This window comes from Aspergillus nomiae (genome assembly GCF_001204775.2).
Source record: "Aspergillus nomiae NRRL 13137 chromosome Unknown contig00284, whole genome shotgun sequence".
Taxonomy (NCBI): domain Eukaryota; kingdom Fungi; phylum Ascomycota; class Eurotiomycetes; order Eurotiales; family Aspergillaceae; genus Aspergillus; species Aspergillus nomiae.
The window spans coordinates 24,307-42,322 of record NW_015378339.1 but is presented as its reverse complement, the minus strand read 5'-3'; the positions used below and the strand labels follow the sequence as shown (position 1 = coordinate 42,322).

Genomic DNA, 18,016 nt, shown 5'->3' with positions numbered 1-18,016 from the left:
GGAAGCCCTGTTCTCCACATCCTATGGTCGTATGTACCCTACTTTTAGAGACTTTAAATTATATTGGATAATAAAGCTTTTGGCAGTTCTTACAGCTGTTCGGGATTGCCCTCATCGAGCCAATTTCGCACAAGGTTTGTCCCCACTCTTCTTCTGTTAAGCCCTCGAAAAACACCTGCTTGCGCAACTTTATTATGGAATACCCTATTCCATGGCTGGCTGTAAGAGAGGTTCAAATCATGCAGGAGGCTCTCGACCCTATTTTCCAGCTTTTTCGCCAGTTTCCTCGGCTGTGTAGACTTCTGGAGCAAGATCTCAGAATGGTCAAGGTACCCATAATACACAGTCGAATTGCGTTTAAGTCTAGCTTGGCCAGGCTTTGCGGCGCCAACGTTTGAGACCTTCTAATATCTGCTGTGGTAAGCCGAAATCCGCAGCACTTTCTATCGTCAATTCTTACAAGGCCCACGCAATATCGCAGCAAAGCCAAGTAATAGTAGACCCGTCAAGGCTGATATAGATATCCTCAGACGCACTGTCGCTAGGGCTATGAAACAGATATTTCTCCAATCTGAACCCTAGTAAGAGCTCTTCATCACCTTTTTGGATATTGTCGTTTCCAATCGTTTTGTTCGTCCCTAGCTGCTTATGTACGACTTAAGATAGTCTAATTGCGGAGGAACAGACTTATCATCCGAATTATTGTTTGACTGCGTCACTGCATTCATTCCTCAACGATGTCACCCATGGCTCTTCAATCCACCTATGCCTCAACACAGCGAAAGCCTTGGTGGTTTACTACTAACAGCCGCCCCGAGACAGCAAAATATCGGGCAGTATCATCGCATGGCTTGGTTGAAATCAATTCACACGAATGAAAGATAACCCGGGTCGAGTATAAACTGACCCTCGCTTGTCATTTATCGAAGCTTCACCCCACGCCACGATGGCAAACTTGTTGCAAAAGAGAGTCCCGTGTTTCTGTTCTAAAACAGTATATCATGGCGTCTGGCCTTTCCGCCCGGATTATACTGGCACATAAATTGTGTGCTTCATTGTTAATACCCTGATTACCTTGGCCTGTCTCAGTCTCATCAAGAAAAGGTATAGCATCAAACATACCAATATCACCAAAGTCTAATTTGACATTTGTCACGGCGGAGATCAGACCAGACACTGCGTCGATAGTCGAATAGCTGGGTCTTCCTGCTATAAAACCGTCTACATTGTTTTGTGTCGAATGGGGGACGTGGTAACAAAAATAGCACGCGGCCTTTCAACTCCAAGGCGAATACATGGGCCGACCACCTGTAAGGCACCTAATCTAGGGTTTAGGCGGTATAAGGAATTTTACCAAATGACCAACATTACCCGCGGGCGGTAACTCGCGGGCCCTAGAACCCGCTACTACGTAGCGCACTGAATAGTCTAACGCCATGACCGCGTGCCTTACACCACTCCAACCAACGAGGGTATGTCTGCGGGGAAAGCGGTTAGGAGCGAAGGAAAGACCGTAGAACATGCGGGACATCGAATCTCCAACCTAGATCTTTGCAAGAAGCCAATGGCACAAAACCCATTATAGTGATCAGTGATCAAGTCAGACATTGGTTCTCCCTCCAATTTACCGCCAGCCCTTGCGGCCTGGTCATCACAACGAAGTCATCGCACTCGAGCTTCCCTTTGAGCTGGCAGCCTATTGCCAAACCTGAGAAACCTGCTCTGGGATTATGGCTTTTACTAACGAACAACTTGCCTTTGTCGAGGAAGCCATATTCAGTGAGTCATATATGGTAGACCAAATTTTATAGCTTTTGTTCACGTCGAACTTGCATGACCTCTATTGCTTGCCAATCTCCAAGGTTACAGGCCTTAATGGAGGAAGAAGCTGTTGATTGGTTCTATCTGCAAGGCTCAGGCAACGAGATTATCTAACAAGGTGTGTTTGCTAGGCCTATTTAAGATCCCGCTGCCATCAATATGGATAAAATGCAGTAGTAATAGTCCTATCCAGAGCATGAAATCCTCTTTTGCCATATCGCTAATCATTTCCCGCCTGCGATAGCACAGCCACCCAATGATGAGGAACGATCTTTGACTGCTCCATCTTCTCAAGCTTCTCAAACCTAGAATAGAACTTACACGAACCGTATCCCATACTGGTACCCTCACAACCTGGGGTTCCTGCACAAACTGCCAAACACCATGGCGGGTAGCGGATATAAGAACTGATCGGTAGTTGTGCATCCGGAGCTCCAGTGTACTCCCTGCAGTGGAAGTTAAAGGTATGTGAGCCAATAGTTAGCTGCTGGCCATCTGACTCGGGGCAACCACCAAAAACATTTCCTGCTAGAAGACTGGGGATAGCAAGCGCATTAGGCTTGAAATTGTTCCCACGAGGCTGTACTGGAATGAAGCTCAAATGCTGCTCAGCACCATTAAGGTGGGGGATTTCGTCTAAGGGAGGGAACTGGTAGTCTAGATGGATGGTCCAGTAACTTTGATGGTCGGAATATACTCCCTGACACGCTGAATCCAGAGAGCACGCCTTCATACCGATAACTAGGTCACGGATATTAAGTTTTCCTCCATCAACGTCTGTGTTGATATAACGTCCCCGTGGCTTTTTCCAACAGAAGGCCCTGTATGTTACGCCATCGACGGTGTATTCTTTGCCATCAATATTGGGACAAGGCAGGTAAGGATTGATCCCTACTGGTAAGGAATCGGGCTTAGCTGGCCCACCACCACTGGTGGCGATGACCTCTTTGAGTTTGTTGTTCTCCTGTTCCAGCTTGGTTTTCGCATCATTATTTGCCTTTTCCAGGGCTGCTTTCTCTTCCTTATACTTATTAAGTATATCTTGTTTTTCTTGCTCCAATTTCTCTTTTGTGTACTTTTCTTCGTTGTGTTTTTTATTGAGCTCAGCCTTGTCCTGCTCACACTGCTCCTTGGCGCTCTTGTCAGCGTCACAGCTGGTTTTTAAGGCTGTTATCTTTTTTTCCCATTCCTCCTTGCTCTCCTGGAGTTTCTTGTCGATGCTGGCTCGGTCCTCATCGCACTTGCTTCTTAAGATAACCTTCTCTTTCTCGCATCTCTCTTGAAGCTCCTTCTCCAAGGCCAGCTTCTCACTGCTGCACTGTTTATTGCCGCCCTTTTCCTCGGTTGTCTTTCCGGTTCGCACAAACGTGACCCAGTATTTCGCTGGGCCATAGGTCCGGAATCCTCTGTCTGAAAGCGCCAGGCATTGTTTTTTAGTTGCATACCATGTAGAAACCACGCATTCGGGGTTCTCGGCACATTTTCCAGCGCAATCTGCAGCAGTCATAGCCACGGATGCCTGCCCTTGCTTTCGATTGGAGTGAAGAGAATACTGCTGGCAAGTGTATTGAAATTCAACACCATTTATCGACTCTGTGCCGCTAGATCGACCAGTACAACAGGCATCGTAGCCTTTCGTACCCGCAACATTGGATAACAGACAATTTTGGGAGGCAGTTGCCAAGCCCACCCAAAAAGGGCGAAAAGAGGCTGTCGGACAAGCATCAATAACCAAAGCAATGTAATGAACGGAACGGAACTGAGAAAACTCCAAAATAGTAGTGAATGGAGAAGATATGGAGAAGATATCCGGGCCCTGTAGACTACAGAAAGAGTGAGTTTATAAGGTATGTACACTCCCCATGGTATTCCATGTCATTTCATTCTTTCTCTACTTTCAATGGATCTACAAACTACCGGCTCAGCTCGGCTGGGTTTTAGCTCACCACCACCCATCCAGTTCACCAATCCAAACTCATGCCGAGCTGTGGGGGAAAGTATCTCCTCCTGCGTATTCCAAAACAATAAAGTGGAGGCACAGATCGGCCACAATACACGGTACTATTCAAGCCTAAGTGGGTCCCACGTCTTGCAGTTGTGATTTGTACTATGTAGCTTCTTCTGTGAGGAAACCATTTCCATTAGCCGAGTCAAACACTCATATTCACTCGGTTTGAAAGAAGAGAAGCACTCTATTTTCTTATAAACAAGGCTTTTCATTCGGTATCCTTTTTAATTAACTAAAATTCAAAACGAAGTTTCCAGAGAAAAAGCCTCAGGGACAATGAGCTCTAAACAGAGGTGTCTGGGGAGATATCTAGTAACACTTGTTAAGGAAATGTGGCTTTTCTTTTCAGATCCGCGATCTCGGTATTTAAAATAAGGTTTTCTTCAGCTCTGAGAGAGCTCCAAAATATATCGATCCTACCTCGATTTCAACATTCTCATTATGTATCAGTCGCCGGGTCTACGAGCTGAACCCCAGTAACTAAGAATAGTCTGTTCCTTAATCTGAGATTCAGGACGTCTCTGCGAGTCCACGACAACTATGAAACTGTACTAGCTCCGTGTTGCCTTGTGCTCTTACTCGATTTCCACATTGACCCAAGTAGGTGGATGCAGCTACGGCAAGAAGAGGGAGCGGCGGAAAGGAAATGGACGATCTTTTTCAGCTCGCCACGTAAATGGGCTAAATGCACAGTGTTGCACAGAACTATTTTACGGGGGTATGTTCCAAAAGTGATCCAACTACGCGAGCGTCAGCCCGGTATTCAGTCGGTAAAGACCTTTACTATACAAATTACCATATGTATAATTACACGTAGCACTAGGGGTTCTGCAGGGAAACTAGGTAAGGTATAACTATAACGTACCACTGGATGGAGCAATAAGGTGATTATTCTTGTGCTATCGGCAGCCGCTTTATCCCTTGTGTTAGACATTTTGCCCGTAATGCAAGCTAACCCAATATCGTTCAAATGATAGGCTCCTTGGTGGCGTTTGCTGTCTTGAAGAAATGACGTATGGCCCTTTCAATGACGACTATGTTTCTCGGCCTGAATCATGGGGAAAACCCTCCATTGTGTGCCCCCACCGACTTCTTTGGCCACAAGCGTACACCACATACATACTCTGCAGGAGATTGAAGATGGTTAAAGCAGCAGAGTATAAGGTATCGAGATAAGTATATACAGGACGTTGAAGTCATGGGGACACTAGAAGCAGTCGAGCAGAAGACATTGACCGAAAGACATTGTCATGGCACAGTTTCTTCGGGCTGATGAGGTGCTGCAGGCCGATGCCATAGCTACTACTAAGGAACCGTGGGACAATCCCTACCAAGACGTGACGATCCACCATCCACCCAAGGCGACGCGCCAGCTCCTGTATCCCGAGTTAACTGAGATTGGGGAAGAATGAGCCCGCGTCTGCTGATATGCATCCCGCAAGATTGATCCCAGGACATGGAAGCACACAGCTCATTCGAGAGACCTAAGTTTCGCGTTGTTGACTCTATTCGTGATTAGAAGATACGCTTCGAAACATGTCCACGAACATAACTTGGTGCGTAAGCCCAGTTTGAGATCGTAGTTTATTTATGCTGTGGGTCCCGATATCTCCAGTGTGGGACAAGCTGGCGGCCCGAAAGCTTGGACTATTCAAAAAGTTCCAAGTTACCACCATGACATATAATTAAAAGAATTGAGAAGAGGAAGAGGTAAAGGAAAGTGGTAGAAGGTCTTAAGGATGAAGCTTAGTGAATTATGCGGCCGCAATTGCGTTGTACTTATTTTTAAGTGAACTTCGTTGTGTTCGGCATCTACACTTCAGGGAGACTGGACGAGCGAGTATTTACCTTGTTGGTGGGTGCTGGCCTGCAGGCGCTGGTCTTTTGTATTTATTAGTCGTATTGAATTCAAGTTATCCCCTCTATGCTAACTTTTATTGGCTTATTCGTCATTCGTGACATGAGGATTACAGATCACGGGGTAAGGCTGACTTCTTCCGTTCCGATCACAGACAATCCTCCAAAATCGCATTGATGGTGGGTGTGACCTCTCCACGCCAGTGAGGCAGGCTATATTATCATAGGTTTCATTACCGTGGCAGGCAATAACAACAGTTCCTGCCGTAGATACAAATGGCGACTGCAACAATAAACTTTCGCCATCAGGACTATACGGTCGCATGGCTCTGTGCCCTCCCATTGGAAATGCTGCGGCGGAAGCGATGCTGGATGAGAAACACCCCAACTTGCCAACGAAACCAACGGACGATAACACGTACATCCTAGGTAGGATATATGATCATAATATTGTCATTGCATGCCTTCGATCGGGTGTTTACGGTACGACATCAGCTGCAACACTGGCGACACAAATGCAATCCACTTTTCAGTCAATACGGTTCTTTCTAATGGTGGGCATCGGAGGAGGAGCGCCAAGCGAGAAGGTTGACATTCGACTGGGTGATGTGGTGGTAAGCAACCCAACAAGGGACTTCGGTGGGGTCATACAATATGATTATGGCAAGACAGTGAGCGGCGGTCGCTTTGAACGCACTGGGGTGTTAAATAAGCCGCTACCAGTGCTCTTGACAGCAGTCTCCAGGCTAAAAGCAGCGCATCTATCAATGCCAAACAAGATTCCAACCCTCCTTTCTGAGATGCTAGCGAGGAACCCCATGATGAGGAAGAGTTTCACATATCGTGGTGCAGACCAGGATCTATTGTTTGATTCGGAATATGACCACTGTGGCTCCGAAAATACTTGCGACAATTGCGACAATACGAGGCTAGTAACACGACCTGCTCGGCTTACATACGACCCAATCATTCATTACGGTCTTATTGCATCTGGGAACCAAGTGGTGAAGCATGGTCGCACTAGAGATAAGCTGGCCCGGGAAATTGGCATCCTCTGCTTTGAAATGGAGGCGGCTGGCTTAATGGATGACTTTCAGTGCTTAGTGATCCGAGGAATCTGTGACTATTCTGACTCACATAAAAACAAACAATGGCAACAATACGCAGCAGCAACGGCGGCTGCCTATGCCAAAGAACTCCTCTCTGTGGTCCACACAAGCCAGGTTGCAGACACACCGCCACCGCGCTCAGACTGTAAGTTGGGTGTTCAAGTTACAGAAATAGTCATGTTTCATCTAATAAACGATCATTTAGTATCTTATTACAACGGAAAGCTCCCATTCGGAGGTGAACATGCCACAGGTGTGACAGTGCGTAGAAATGGTGAGTGCATTAACTGTTCTTTTAGAAATGCGTATTAACGAATTGTAGATGATCAAGATTATGAGACACTGTTAGAGCAAATTTCAAGTTATGATTATAGAAAGGTTCATCGGAGACTCTCTCAGAAACGTCTCGTCGGCACCACGCAGTGTTTCTTGATCATCCGGATTTCCAAGCGTGGTTCACTGACAAGAGTATTTCCACTTTATGGTGCTCAGGAAAGAGTAAGCCCGCGTTCGCCGTACCTTCAATGCAGTACTGATGTGTAACTGTTTGTCAGTTGGCTCAGGCAAAACAATAATAGCGTTAGTCTACGTGGAATCTTCTTTCGATATCATCACCTAACAACCAGCAGAACCGCAGTGGTAGAGGCTGCATTATACCGCTATTCTGAAAATCGCTCTCCCACTGTTTTCTTCTACTGCGAGAATGAGTATCATAGATCCCTGGACGGCTCATATATTCTCTCTAGCTGTATCAAACAACTTTGCGATTTTTTGCACACGACGTCCAGACCTTATCCGGAAGATGTTAAGACTGAAATTAGGAAGTTCTTCGGACCTAAACCGATCCAGCCAGATTTTGAAGACCTGAAATATATCTTCAATCGGCTTTTCCATTCTGTGCCGGACGCTGTTTATATAATTGATGGGCTTGACGTTCTGAGCCAAAATCATGGGAAAGCCCTTTTGGGATTAATCCAATCGCTGTTCTGTTTCTCTAGGCCCCCGCAAGGATCACGGATCTTGTTGCTCAGCAGGGACCAAGTTCCGGGATACATAAACATCGCCACGTTTATGCCTGGAATTCGCCAGATCTCGACGTCTGGCAATGTTATGGAAGACATCGAATCTTATATTGAAGCAAGCATTATTGATAAGACCATGTGCAGAAAACTTACTGATGATGCTGTTTTGGTGGAAGACATCAAGCGTACGCTCTTAACGAAGTCGTCAGGAATGTATGACAGCAAGCTTCCTTGATGAGGTTTTATTTTGGTGGATTATATGTTGACATATATAGGTTTCTATGGGTGCATCTCCAGCTAGAGATTCTCTGGGATACTTGCTACACGGATGCAGGAATACGATCAGCCTTAGCCACTCTGCCCAAAGGCCTGGAAGAAACATATGGCCGTTGCATTGACAGAATAAATCTACAAGATAGCTATGCCCTAAAGGTACTCAAGTGGGTTAGCTTTGGAACTAGATCGCTTCATATTGACGAACTGAGAGAAGCTGTCTCCTTTGACTTGGGAGATACGGGGTGGATCGCTGAGAAAATACCGCAGAAAGATGTAGTGATTGGCTGCTGTGCGAATCTTATTGTCATAGATCCCACTGACAATTGTGTACGCTTCGCGCATCATTCAGTGAAACAATATCTCGACAAATATCAAGGAAGAGAAGTTCAAGCCAAACGTATTCGAGAGTACCCAAACACAGAGCAGGGAGATTTAGAGTGTGGAGAACTCTGTGTTACCTATCTTTCCTTCTCAGATTTCAGTCTTCAACTAAGCAAACAATCAGCAGAAAGAGCGGCAATCGAAATTCCACAGCCGGCTTTACTTGCGCGGCCAGTCCTCCGCCTCGGGCTCACCAAACCCTTCCTCCCATTATTTCGGAAGAAGAATCAGTGCATTTCAGTATCATTCCGCACGATACGCACAATGTCAACTCCAGATCGGACACGGTACAAATTTCTTGATTACGCCGTCACAAACTGGGCTTTGCATACAAAACGGATACCCCATACATCAGTAGTCTGGGACAAATTCAAGGCGCTTGCTACATGTTTTAATGAAACTTGGAATTTCCACCCCTGGGTTCCTGGTGGTCGTTCAAAAGACTCTCATCTACACGGTCTCTTTGGATGGGCAGTAAAGGAGCCGCACGAGCGTCTTCTGTCAATTGCACTAGCTGCAGGGCCTGTCTTACAACGTGTTTGTGATCTTCCGCTGGTTGGGGAAAGACTCCCTGCTCTTCACGTCGCATCAAAGTTTGGATATGGAGGCATCGTTGAGATTCTCCTGGATTTCTGCAACGTTAATGTGTCAGATGAAGAGGGATATACTGCTTTACATCATGCAGCTAATAGAGGACACATCGAAATCTGCAGACTACTTTTAAGCGCAAACAGCGTGAAAGTAGATGCCGTATCAAAGTCTCTATGCACACCACTCTGGTTGGCTGCTAGCAACGGGCATCGGGAGGTTGTATCACTCCTTGTGGAGCACCAATCGAATACTGAAGCAAAAGGCCGTTCTCCCGGCCAGACAGCTCTTTCACAGGCTGCACGAAATGGGCACTATGGAGTAGTGGAGCTTCTGCTCGAGAAAGGGGCGGACCTAGAATCTAAAGATATAGATGGTCGAACACCTCTATCATGGGCTGTGAAATGCCGACATGAAGCGATAATGAAGCTGCTTCTCGAAAAGGGAGCAGAGCCAAAATCCCAAGACATTGACGTTCCATCGTTGGTACTCTGGGCGTCAGAAAATGGGCATGAGGTGGCCATGAGCATGCTGTCCAGTCATGTTGGGCAGCTCGACTTCGAGGATTACAAGAACCGGACATCACTATCATGGGCTGCAGAAAACGGGTATGAGGTAGTGGTGAAGCTGCTGGTTGATAAGGGTGTTTACCTGGAGACTAAGGATAATCGTGGTCGAGCACCGCTATTTCTTGCTGTACAGAACGGGAATGAGGCAGTAATAAATCTACTGATTGACAGAGGCGCTGACCTGGAGACTAAGAATAATATCGGTGAAACATCGCTAGTCTACGCTGCAAAAAACGGACATGAGGCAGTGGTAAAGCTACTCATTGACAGAGGCGCTGACCTGGAGGCTAAGGGTATCTTCGGTCAAACACCGCTATTTTACGCTGCAGAAAACGGACATGAGGAAGTGGTGAAGCTGCTGGTTGACAGGGGTGCTTACCTGGAGGCCAAGCATAGTCGTAGCGGTCGAACACCGCTATCATGGGCTGCAGGGAATGGACATGAGGCAGTGGTAAAGTTACTGATTGACAGAGACGCTGACCTGGAGGCTAAAAAGTAATATCGGTGAAACATCGCTAGACTACGCTGCAAAAAACGGACATGAGGCAGTGGTAAAGCTACTCATTGACAGAGGCGCTGACCTGGAGGCTAAGGGTATCTTCGGTCAAACACCGCTATTTTATGCTGTGCAACACGGACATGAGGCAGTGGTAAAGCTGCTGGTTGACAAGGGCGCTGACCGGAACGCTAAAGATATAGACGGTGAAACACTGCTATCATTGGCAGCAAGGCGAGGGCAGGATGTTGTGGTCCAGTTTCTACGTTCGCACGATACACTTACTTAACCGCCTTTCCTAATTACTACCTGTTTATTTCTATTGTTGAATGGGTCATTGGTACGAGTGAGGCAGCCAATTCGCCTTTAGCAGTCAGGCCGCACTCCAGGAAATGGTTTTGTCCGTGGTCGAGTCGGGAGGCGACATGTCTAATGGATGGCTCGGTCGACCCAGATGGTAGGGAAGGCCAGTACACCCAGCAGAGACGGGTCATCCGGAAACATGGCATAAGACATTTCATGGGCGGTAGAATGGGACTGGGGAGCGACGACAGTGACACATGAGATGTTCCTCGATAGCCAAGATGAGGTTTATAGGTGCTATGGCTTTTTGGATGCTTTTTAATCTAGGTGAACTATCTCATAAAACTGACATAAATGCATAGCCAAATTTCCTTCGTTTGCAGCCCTAATTTCTTCTCTCCAATGGACGCAGTCGGATATCCCCGCTAATACCAATACTTTGCCAGAGTCTTTCCAATGCTTGCTGGCATATCTGCACTGCTAACCGAAGTTGAACATCTCGACAAGTCCCAAGTAAGAATTCATCAATCAACAAATCAGGCATGATGGGCTCAGCATCAGACAAATGCTGACACTACACTGCAACTCACGCAGCGCGTCGAGCATGCGAGAATAGATGCGCTCAAGTCTTGTATAACAGCTCAAAGCCAAGAGCGCTGTAGATCTATCCTGGAAGAATTGCCTCCCATTTCCCCCATTTTCCGCTACTAGCTTTCTTATTCTAGTGGTCAATGGGAGTAGCTGGCATATTTGGAGTTAGGCTACGCAGAAACTGGGTATTCTCATCGTGTCATGCATCGCTTGTGAACGTGCCGTGTTCTGATCCTGGACAGGAGCTGCGTCAAGCGGGTGCTGGAATAATGCTATATTAAGCTCGCATAGTTCTTTCAGACACTGGAGATGCTCTTCTTGCTTATCTGATGTGGTATCGCTCGGAGGCTCCTGTGATACTCGTGCTGCGCTGACTGGTACATGTCCGGGATGATCAGATGTCGCCAAAGGCTGATCACCAACAGAAACCCCAATGCCAGGAGCCTCTGCATCAAAGCTGGTCGTGCCATAATTCGGCGTAAAGACGCCCCAAAAGTCGATTCGGGAAGGCTACTATCAGTGAACATACTTAATTACAATAACCAGAATAGCATTCTTACATATTCAAGAGGCTCAAAAGATCCGGTTGCGGTGAAGGAATCGACATGTTATGTGGCGTAGTCAGGGATGGTACAGAATCCAAAATGTTCCAGGATGCTGTCCCTGAGCTACTGCTATCTAACGGACTTGTTATACCCAGTGCTTGCGCTATCATATTCTCTTGCGTCTCATAAGCCATATGGTTGCTATTGCGTGCACTGGGCGGACGGCCGATAGGCTTTGGGCGTGGGACTGTGCAGATGGCTTTTGCACGGGCGCACCGACGACATTGCTCAGGGAAATCCCATATACAGCGCAGCTTTTGGCCCCGATACCGATCGCAAGCGGCTTTCGGTTTCTTTCTTTTTGTGATGCCCTCGCTGGGTGCTGAGGCTATGGTTTGACTGCGGGGCTGCGCGGCAGGAAGCACCATCTCTATCTGGATAATTGACAATGGTGTGCGAAGGTGTAAAATGGAAGAGCAATCAAATAAAATGTCAAAGTGCAACTACTAGGTCGATACTCTGGGGGCCGAATATGTACAATTGTCTTACAGGCAGGTAATCAACAGGCACTTTTTGGATTAAAAATGATCGCTAATCGTCGTCGTCTTGGCTCATGTAGAGCCTAGTCTAGCACAGATTCCATGGTTTTAGGGTTAGTTAGCTGCGATTTACTTCCTAGAATTATGGGTGCGCATAGTCGCACATGAAGTCACAAACTGAGAATAAACGAATTGTGCATAGGTCAATATAGGTATAAGTTCTAAACCCACAGATTTGTAACCGAAGCTCAGGCTGCTTCTACAGATTCTCCTTCAAAGGGCTTCCGTCCATATACAACGACCCTGCGATTGTCAGTTTCGTCTTATCCTCATATGTTCATTGTTCCAGATACACATACATTTCTTGATACGCATGGATTGACGAGTCTCTCAGAGTATTTCGCATCCGAGCAAGATACACTTCTACTTCGTCGCGTGTCCACTGGCTGAGTTAGCATACCGGCAACGCTGCGCAAATATTTTGGGGCCCACATACCCCTAGAACATTTGTGAACAACATCATCGCATACCCTTCAATGGCTTCCTCGGCATAGACTCGGTTCAACTTCCCCAGAAGCTTTAGGTGGTGATCCTTTGGCCATTGTCCAATGGGGCACTTGTATCGACACTCGACGACATCGGCAAATCCTGCCTTCTTCATTCGGTCTTTGGCTTCATCGACAATCCGAAAGGTTTTCCCGAATGAATCTCCAGCGTCGAGGAAGTGCTGCGCCCATTCGTTATACATAGTGCCATTCGTAGTTCCATCGTCGGATTTGCCTTGGACTGATTGTTCGAGCTGCTCGATGTATCCGCCCGGCTTAATGTGTCTGGTCTCGTTAACACTTATTCTACATCAATGACGGAGAATCGTACTTGTAGGCCTTCTTGTAGAACTCATCCCAGTCCGACACGCAGCCGTACAGACCACGCACATGCACGAAGTCGAAAGTATTGTTCTTATACAGCCACTGGTCACAGCAGTCATCTACCTCGAACTGCACATTAGGTGGGGTAAACGATGGCTGGATGGGCGATAAGTCTGTTCCAATGACTTTGGCTGAAGGATGCATGTCGCCGAATTCTATCGCCCATAGGCCTGTTCCCGTTCCGATGTCCAGGACATTCTTGTTCATCAGCACCTTTCTTTCACCCACGTACATAGGTGGGAGCAGCTCACTTGAGGGCCATCTGCGATAGGAGCTAGGTATAATCTGCCGTTTAGAAGTAGACGATAAACCTCATGTCTTTAATTATTAGCTCAGGCATGTGCAGGCTGCTCAGAGGACATACCCGATTTGCATGGTCTCTTGGGCTTGATCATCATTTGGACCCCTACCTAGGTCAGCATTCAGTGATAGAACGACAAGCCATTCACTTGCTGTACCAATAAGCGCCTGCATGATAGGCATGATAGCGGCGGCCATTCTCGTAGTAGTAGTTGGTGATGCTACTGCGGAGCGAGGTGAGTTCACTAATAGGATTAGATTTGTCTTTACTACTGTGTTTGCCATTCCCTTGCTAGACGCACGACTGAGGGTCTCCAGCTTCTGATTGGTTGGGATCCGTATCCTAAGTGGAACTCATCGGTAAGTTATAACGGAGATCAGTTTGTTTCGCAGGGCGCTCACAATGGTGATAAAGTTTTCTTCGTCGGTATCGACTTCCAGAGGAATATGGCGGTTGGCCATGGTGGTTTGTGTACCAGGTAATGGGCTCAGGAGGAAAGTACTAGGAGCAAAGCGAAGGAATGGAAAGGGAAAAGCAGGATAGAAATCCACATGATTAAAGAATCTCGATCCTGGTTCGAAAAACCGCTAGTAGTGGTAGAGTTGACCATGGATATCATGGGGACAGTAACGTCCAATGACACATGCTGGAGTATATGAGGCCACGTACTAAGGGTTTAGTTCAGCGGTGCCTAGCAGTAATAGGGAACGGTTGATATTGATCCGGGTACGTTTGCTCTTCTTGGTTTTCCTTTTGTGGCGCGATATATTGATTTATAGGCAGGGATCGGACGAACTTCGAACAGTGCCACTTTTTGGCAGGCCGACACACATGTGCAAGACAAAATCAGTATGATTCCGTCATGCCCAATACTTAGTTTATTCATTATGGACAAAAGTACCCTTTTGACTAATGTCATGAGTGGGGAACACTCCATTAATGTAAGTGATATCAATCGCCGCTAGCTATATTACCTCTTGCGAAGACAATCAGGGACACATATACCAGGCTCTCCATCCAAAACCTGCTCACCGTCTGTCCTGGGCCTGTTCATCTAGAGGTCTTTCCTTGTGATATAGCCCCGCCTTCGAGTTAAATACTGCAGAGAATCGTCAGCAAGTAGTTCGAGTGTCCCATGCTAAGGTGATGCTAACCTTCTTCCATTTCCTCCAAGGACTTGCCTGTTGTTTCTTTGATGAACAACCAGGCATACGCCACAAGGATCCAATTGAAGATGCAAAACATCAAAAACATGCCCCAACCCATACTATCCAGGGCGTGAGGTGTAGCTTGGGAAAACACAAAATTGAACAACCATTGGGTTGCAGTACCGACCGCAATACCGACCTCACGGATCCTAGTAGGGAAGATCTCGCTCATATATAGCCATGGCACCGGACCCCAGGACATGTTATAGCACATGGCCTCAAAGTATACCATGAGAATAGATGCAATGCCAGCGGAGCTAATGCTGGTGGCGTCTGGGTCTGGGGGATATACCTTCGCCAGGATCCCCACAATCAGCATCAATAAGCCCATGAGAAAAGCACCGATGATAAGCGACCACCGTCGGCCAATGCGCTCGACGAGAAACAAAAGGAAGAACCAGCAGGAGATTACTTTCGCAACCCCGAAGAAGCCGCTCACAAACAAACTATTGTCGCCAGCGCCGACCGCCTTGAATATCTGAGGAGCATCTGTACGTGATCAGCTAACTTGCAAGCTTGTGCAGATATAGGGGTGCTAACAGTATGCCAGGGAAGTATTTCCCGTTATTTGAACACCTGTTTGTGGTTAGTATCCACAGTGAATCGTGGGTGAGCATGGTAACCAAGATCGTACCTATCTGAATTGTGACTGCAATGCACATTCGATGTAGGTTCCCCGGTACTCGCAGTATCTCCTTCCATGTCACGCCTTCTGTCGCCAGGTTCTCAGCTTCTATACCGTCTAAAATTTCCGCCATTCTGCAAACAATTAGTGTCAGTCTTGTAGCCTTGGAATAATGACTCACTCTGCCCGGACTTCTTCAGTCTCCTCCCCCCTCTAATCCACACCAATGATCGCATAGCCTCATCGTGCCGTCCCTTCTTGGCCAGCCAACGCACACTTTCCTTCAGAAATAGCATCCCAAATCCTAGTATCCCACCTGGCACTAACTGCAACCCGATAGGAATCTGCCACTGACTGTCACTGGTTTCAGGGATATGTTTCTCTACTGCATAGTCGATCCAATATGAGAAGAACACCCCCAGGACAAAGAAGCCTTGGAAGAAACTTCCCAATCTTCCACGGATGGACTTAGGAGCCATCTCAGAAGTAAACATGGGGACAATGACAGTCGCCATCCCGACGCCGATACCACTCACTACCCGTGCGACATAGAATGCAGCTACTGAGTGAGTAGGAATAACTTGAATGATGGCTCCAATACAAAATATGAGAGAGGCGAGTGCGATAGACCATCGGCGGCCATATTTGGCGGTGAATGGCCAGACGAAGAAGCAGGCGAAAAAGGCTTGTGGTCATCAGTCGAGGTTCACATAATCGAAGTTTGAGCGCACTCACCACCAGCCTGCAAAAGACTATTGGAATTGGAATTTATCGTCGACTTTTGCTTCTCGGTGTATCTAAACGAGTTCTGAAATGATTTTAGGGTGAGGACACCTCCAATTATTCCAGTGTCATAAGCAAAGAGGAACGAGCCAGTACAGGCTAGGGCGACTGTATAGTAGGCCCTTACGAGGCCTAGTGTCTTCCCCATATTGACAGGAGCCGTGGACGAGACCTGTGTACCACGCGAAAGAGTACGGCAACTGATTTAGACAGGGCAACTGACCAAGAAGAGAAGGCCTTATCTCTTCGGTGGGGCACATAGAAAAAGCGCCATAAATCTCCACAGGCTCTCTGAGATACCGGCCAGTGTATAAATCTTTGCGATCACGGGTTTGATGATTGCGGTATATCAACTAAAATAACACCATTGAAGGCGGGACGAGATTAAACATTCATAGGGCCGAGCTCAGCTCTAGTCCGGGTTCACTGGTCATGGGAAGCCTTATCCCTGGGCTTCTGGATCAATCAAGGCGAGCATGGATATGCCAAGCGGCGTTGGATGCGGAGGTTGGGTCTATCCCATCTTGTGATTGGGATGTTGGACGCCAATGCGCAAGGGCTGCTGGCTTATTTGCTCGCCTGTCGGCTCCAGGGTATTAGCCCGATTAGCGCTTCTAACCTTAACAGGCGGAGCATTCTTACCTATCAAATATCTCTCTCGCCGAACGTACGGCTCAGAAAATGGGCACATCGATCGCCCCAAGCTTCGTTATGTTTGCGATCTTCTAACCCGTGAGACCACCATGTGGGTATTAAACATAGCTACCGTTATAACGTGAAGAAAGAAGCCTTACCCACCGCTGGCTGGACGCCTGAAGCGTCACATTTCCGCTTGACTTCCGAAAACGGAACCCAGCGATGTCGATCGCAATGCCACACGTCACAGCAAGAATACCGTCTCGATTCTGGGAAGATCAGCAGTAACCTCGTATGTCGTGGCTGTATTGGTTACACAGCCTCACCAGCATCTCAATTCTGACATGCTATCCAGCCATAAGAACAGATACTGACCAAGCCACAGCTTAATATGGTCGTGGATATGCCATCATCCTTTCTTTTCCTACTTTTTGAGTGCTCGCGCTGTTCAGGCTTTAGTCCAACCGGATAGCGAATGCATTTTTGACCTTATGGTACTGGGGATGCCTTTTACGCCAGAGGCCTGTCAGAAACCGTTACTATCTTTTCACAGCGTTCGGACAGACGTGGTTCGACAATTCCAAATTAAGATCAAATTCGGTGTGAAGATATGTTCCTAAATACATAATGTAACATACACAGGACCACGAATACGAATAGAATCATAGAAAGGGGTTACTTTTTTTTGGCAGACTCGTATCCTGAAACCCAGTGACACCCAAACCAGGACATGCCTGGTTCGGCTTCTAAGCCACATACACACTCCAGACCTTGAACTTTTGCCATCTCAGTCAACTAGAGCCAAATCCATCGAGACCAAGGACTCGTTTCTTGCCTTGATATTGAAACATGTCCGGAGTAACCTAAGATCATTGGCAATACTGTTGGTTCAATAGATGTCAGTAGCCGCAAAGGAAGTAGATGGGATATTACGAACCCCCGTATCTGACACATGAGGGTCTGTAACGCATTCCAGCCCTGGACAGCAGGTCCCTATAGAACCTGCGATAGACACGCAAAGAGCTCCGCGTTGAAGACAAGAATCGCAAGAGTCTGGAGACTCTGGGAGAGCCTGTGTACTGACAAAGAGTACTGATAGCATGAGGAGTGTTGTTCTCATTGTGGCGAGATCCTTGGTGATCGTCGTAAGTGGGTAAATAGGTGTTATATAGTCAGTTATATCATATGTAGGTAATATAAAAGTATATTTGAAGAATTCAACTGCCCTAGCACTCTGGGGGAAGCAACCAGCTTTTATAATCTTTCCACGCGCTGCGTCGTTACACTATTGTATGTGGCGTGGCCCCCTTGCATTTGCTGGGGTTAACCTGTGAAGGGATACGAGCGTACGTCGGGGTCTGGATGAGATGAAAATTCCAGTGAACTGTTTTAGCATCGTCGTCTCACTAGCAAAAAAGTCAAGTGACGA

At 47.1% G+C, this 18,016-nt stretch overlaps 4 protein-coding genes across 4 annotated transcripts; 1 reads left to right on the top strand and 3 right to left on the bottom strand.

Moving 5' to 3' along the window:
- Nucleotides 1-2,041: 2,041 nt before the first annotated feature.
- On the bottom strand, nt 2,042-3,328 carry ANOM_008925 (uncharacterized protein; the record flags this gene model as incomplete). Its single annotated transcript, XM_015554181.1, has 1 exon — nt 2,042-3,328. One exon carries the CDS (start codon nt 3,326-3,328, stop codon nt 2,042-2,044), a length of 1,287 nt encoding a protein of 428 aa, XP_015404147.1.
- A 2,723-nt stretch (nt 3,329-6,051) lies between these two features.
- Nucleotides 6,052-10,416, top strand: ANOM_008924 (putative ankyrin repeat-containing protein; the record flags this gene model as incomplete). The annotated part of the gene is made up of 7 exons (XM_015554180.1): nt 6,052-6,940; nt 7,001-7,069; nt 7,118-7,279; nt 7,350-7,374; nt 7,425-8,030; nt 8,093-10,126; nt 10,203-10,416. The coding sequence occupies 7 exons, from the start codon at nt 6,052-6,054 to the stop codon at nt 10,414-10,416; spliced, it is 3,999 nt and encodes a 1,332-aa protein (XP_015404146.1).
- Nucleotides 10,417-12,353: 1,937 nt separating this feature from the next.
- Nucleotides 12,354-13,796, bottom strand: ANOM_008923 (class I SAM-dependent methyltransferase; the record flags this gene model as incomplete). Its single annotated transcript, XM_015554179.1, has 8 exons — nt 12,354-12,408; nt 12,465-12,547; nt 12,602-12,935; nt 12,982-13,232; nt 13,286-13,352; nt 13,399-13,440; nt 13,493-13,626; nt 13,737-13,796. 8 exons carry the CDS (start codon nt 13,794-13,796, stop codon nt 12,354-12,356), a joined length of 1,026 nt encoding a protein of 341 aa, XP_015404145.1.
- Nucleotides 13,797-14,363: 567 nt separating this feature from the next.
- Nucleotides 14,364-16,099, bottom strand: ANOM_008922 (sugar porter family MFS transporter; the record flags this gene model as incomplete). The annotated part of the gene is made up of 6 exons (XM_015554178.1): nt 14,364-14,434; nt 14,490-15,032; nt 15,084-15,119; nt 15,178-15,302; nt 15,346-15,853; nt 15,904-16,099. 6 exons carry the CDS (start codon nt 16,097-16,099, stop codon nt 14,364-14,366), a joined length of 1,479 nt encoding a protein of 492 aa, XP_015404144.1.
- Between the last annotated feature and the right edge of the window lie 1,917 nt (nt 16,100-18,016).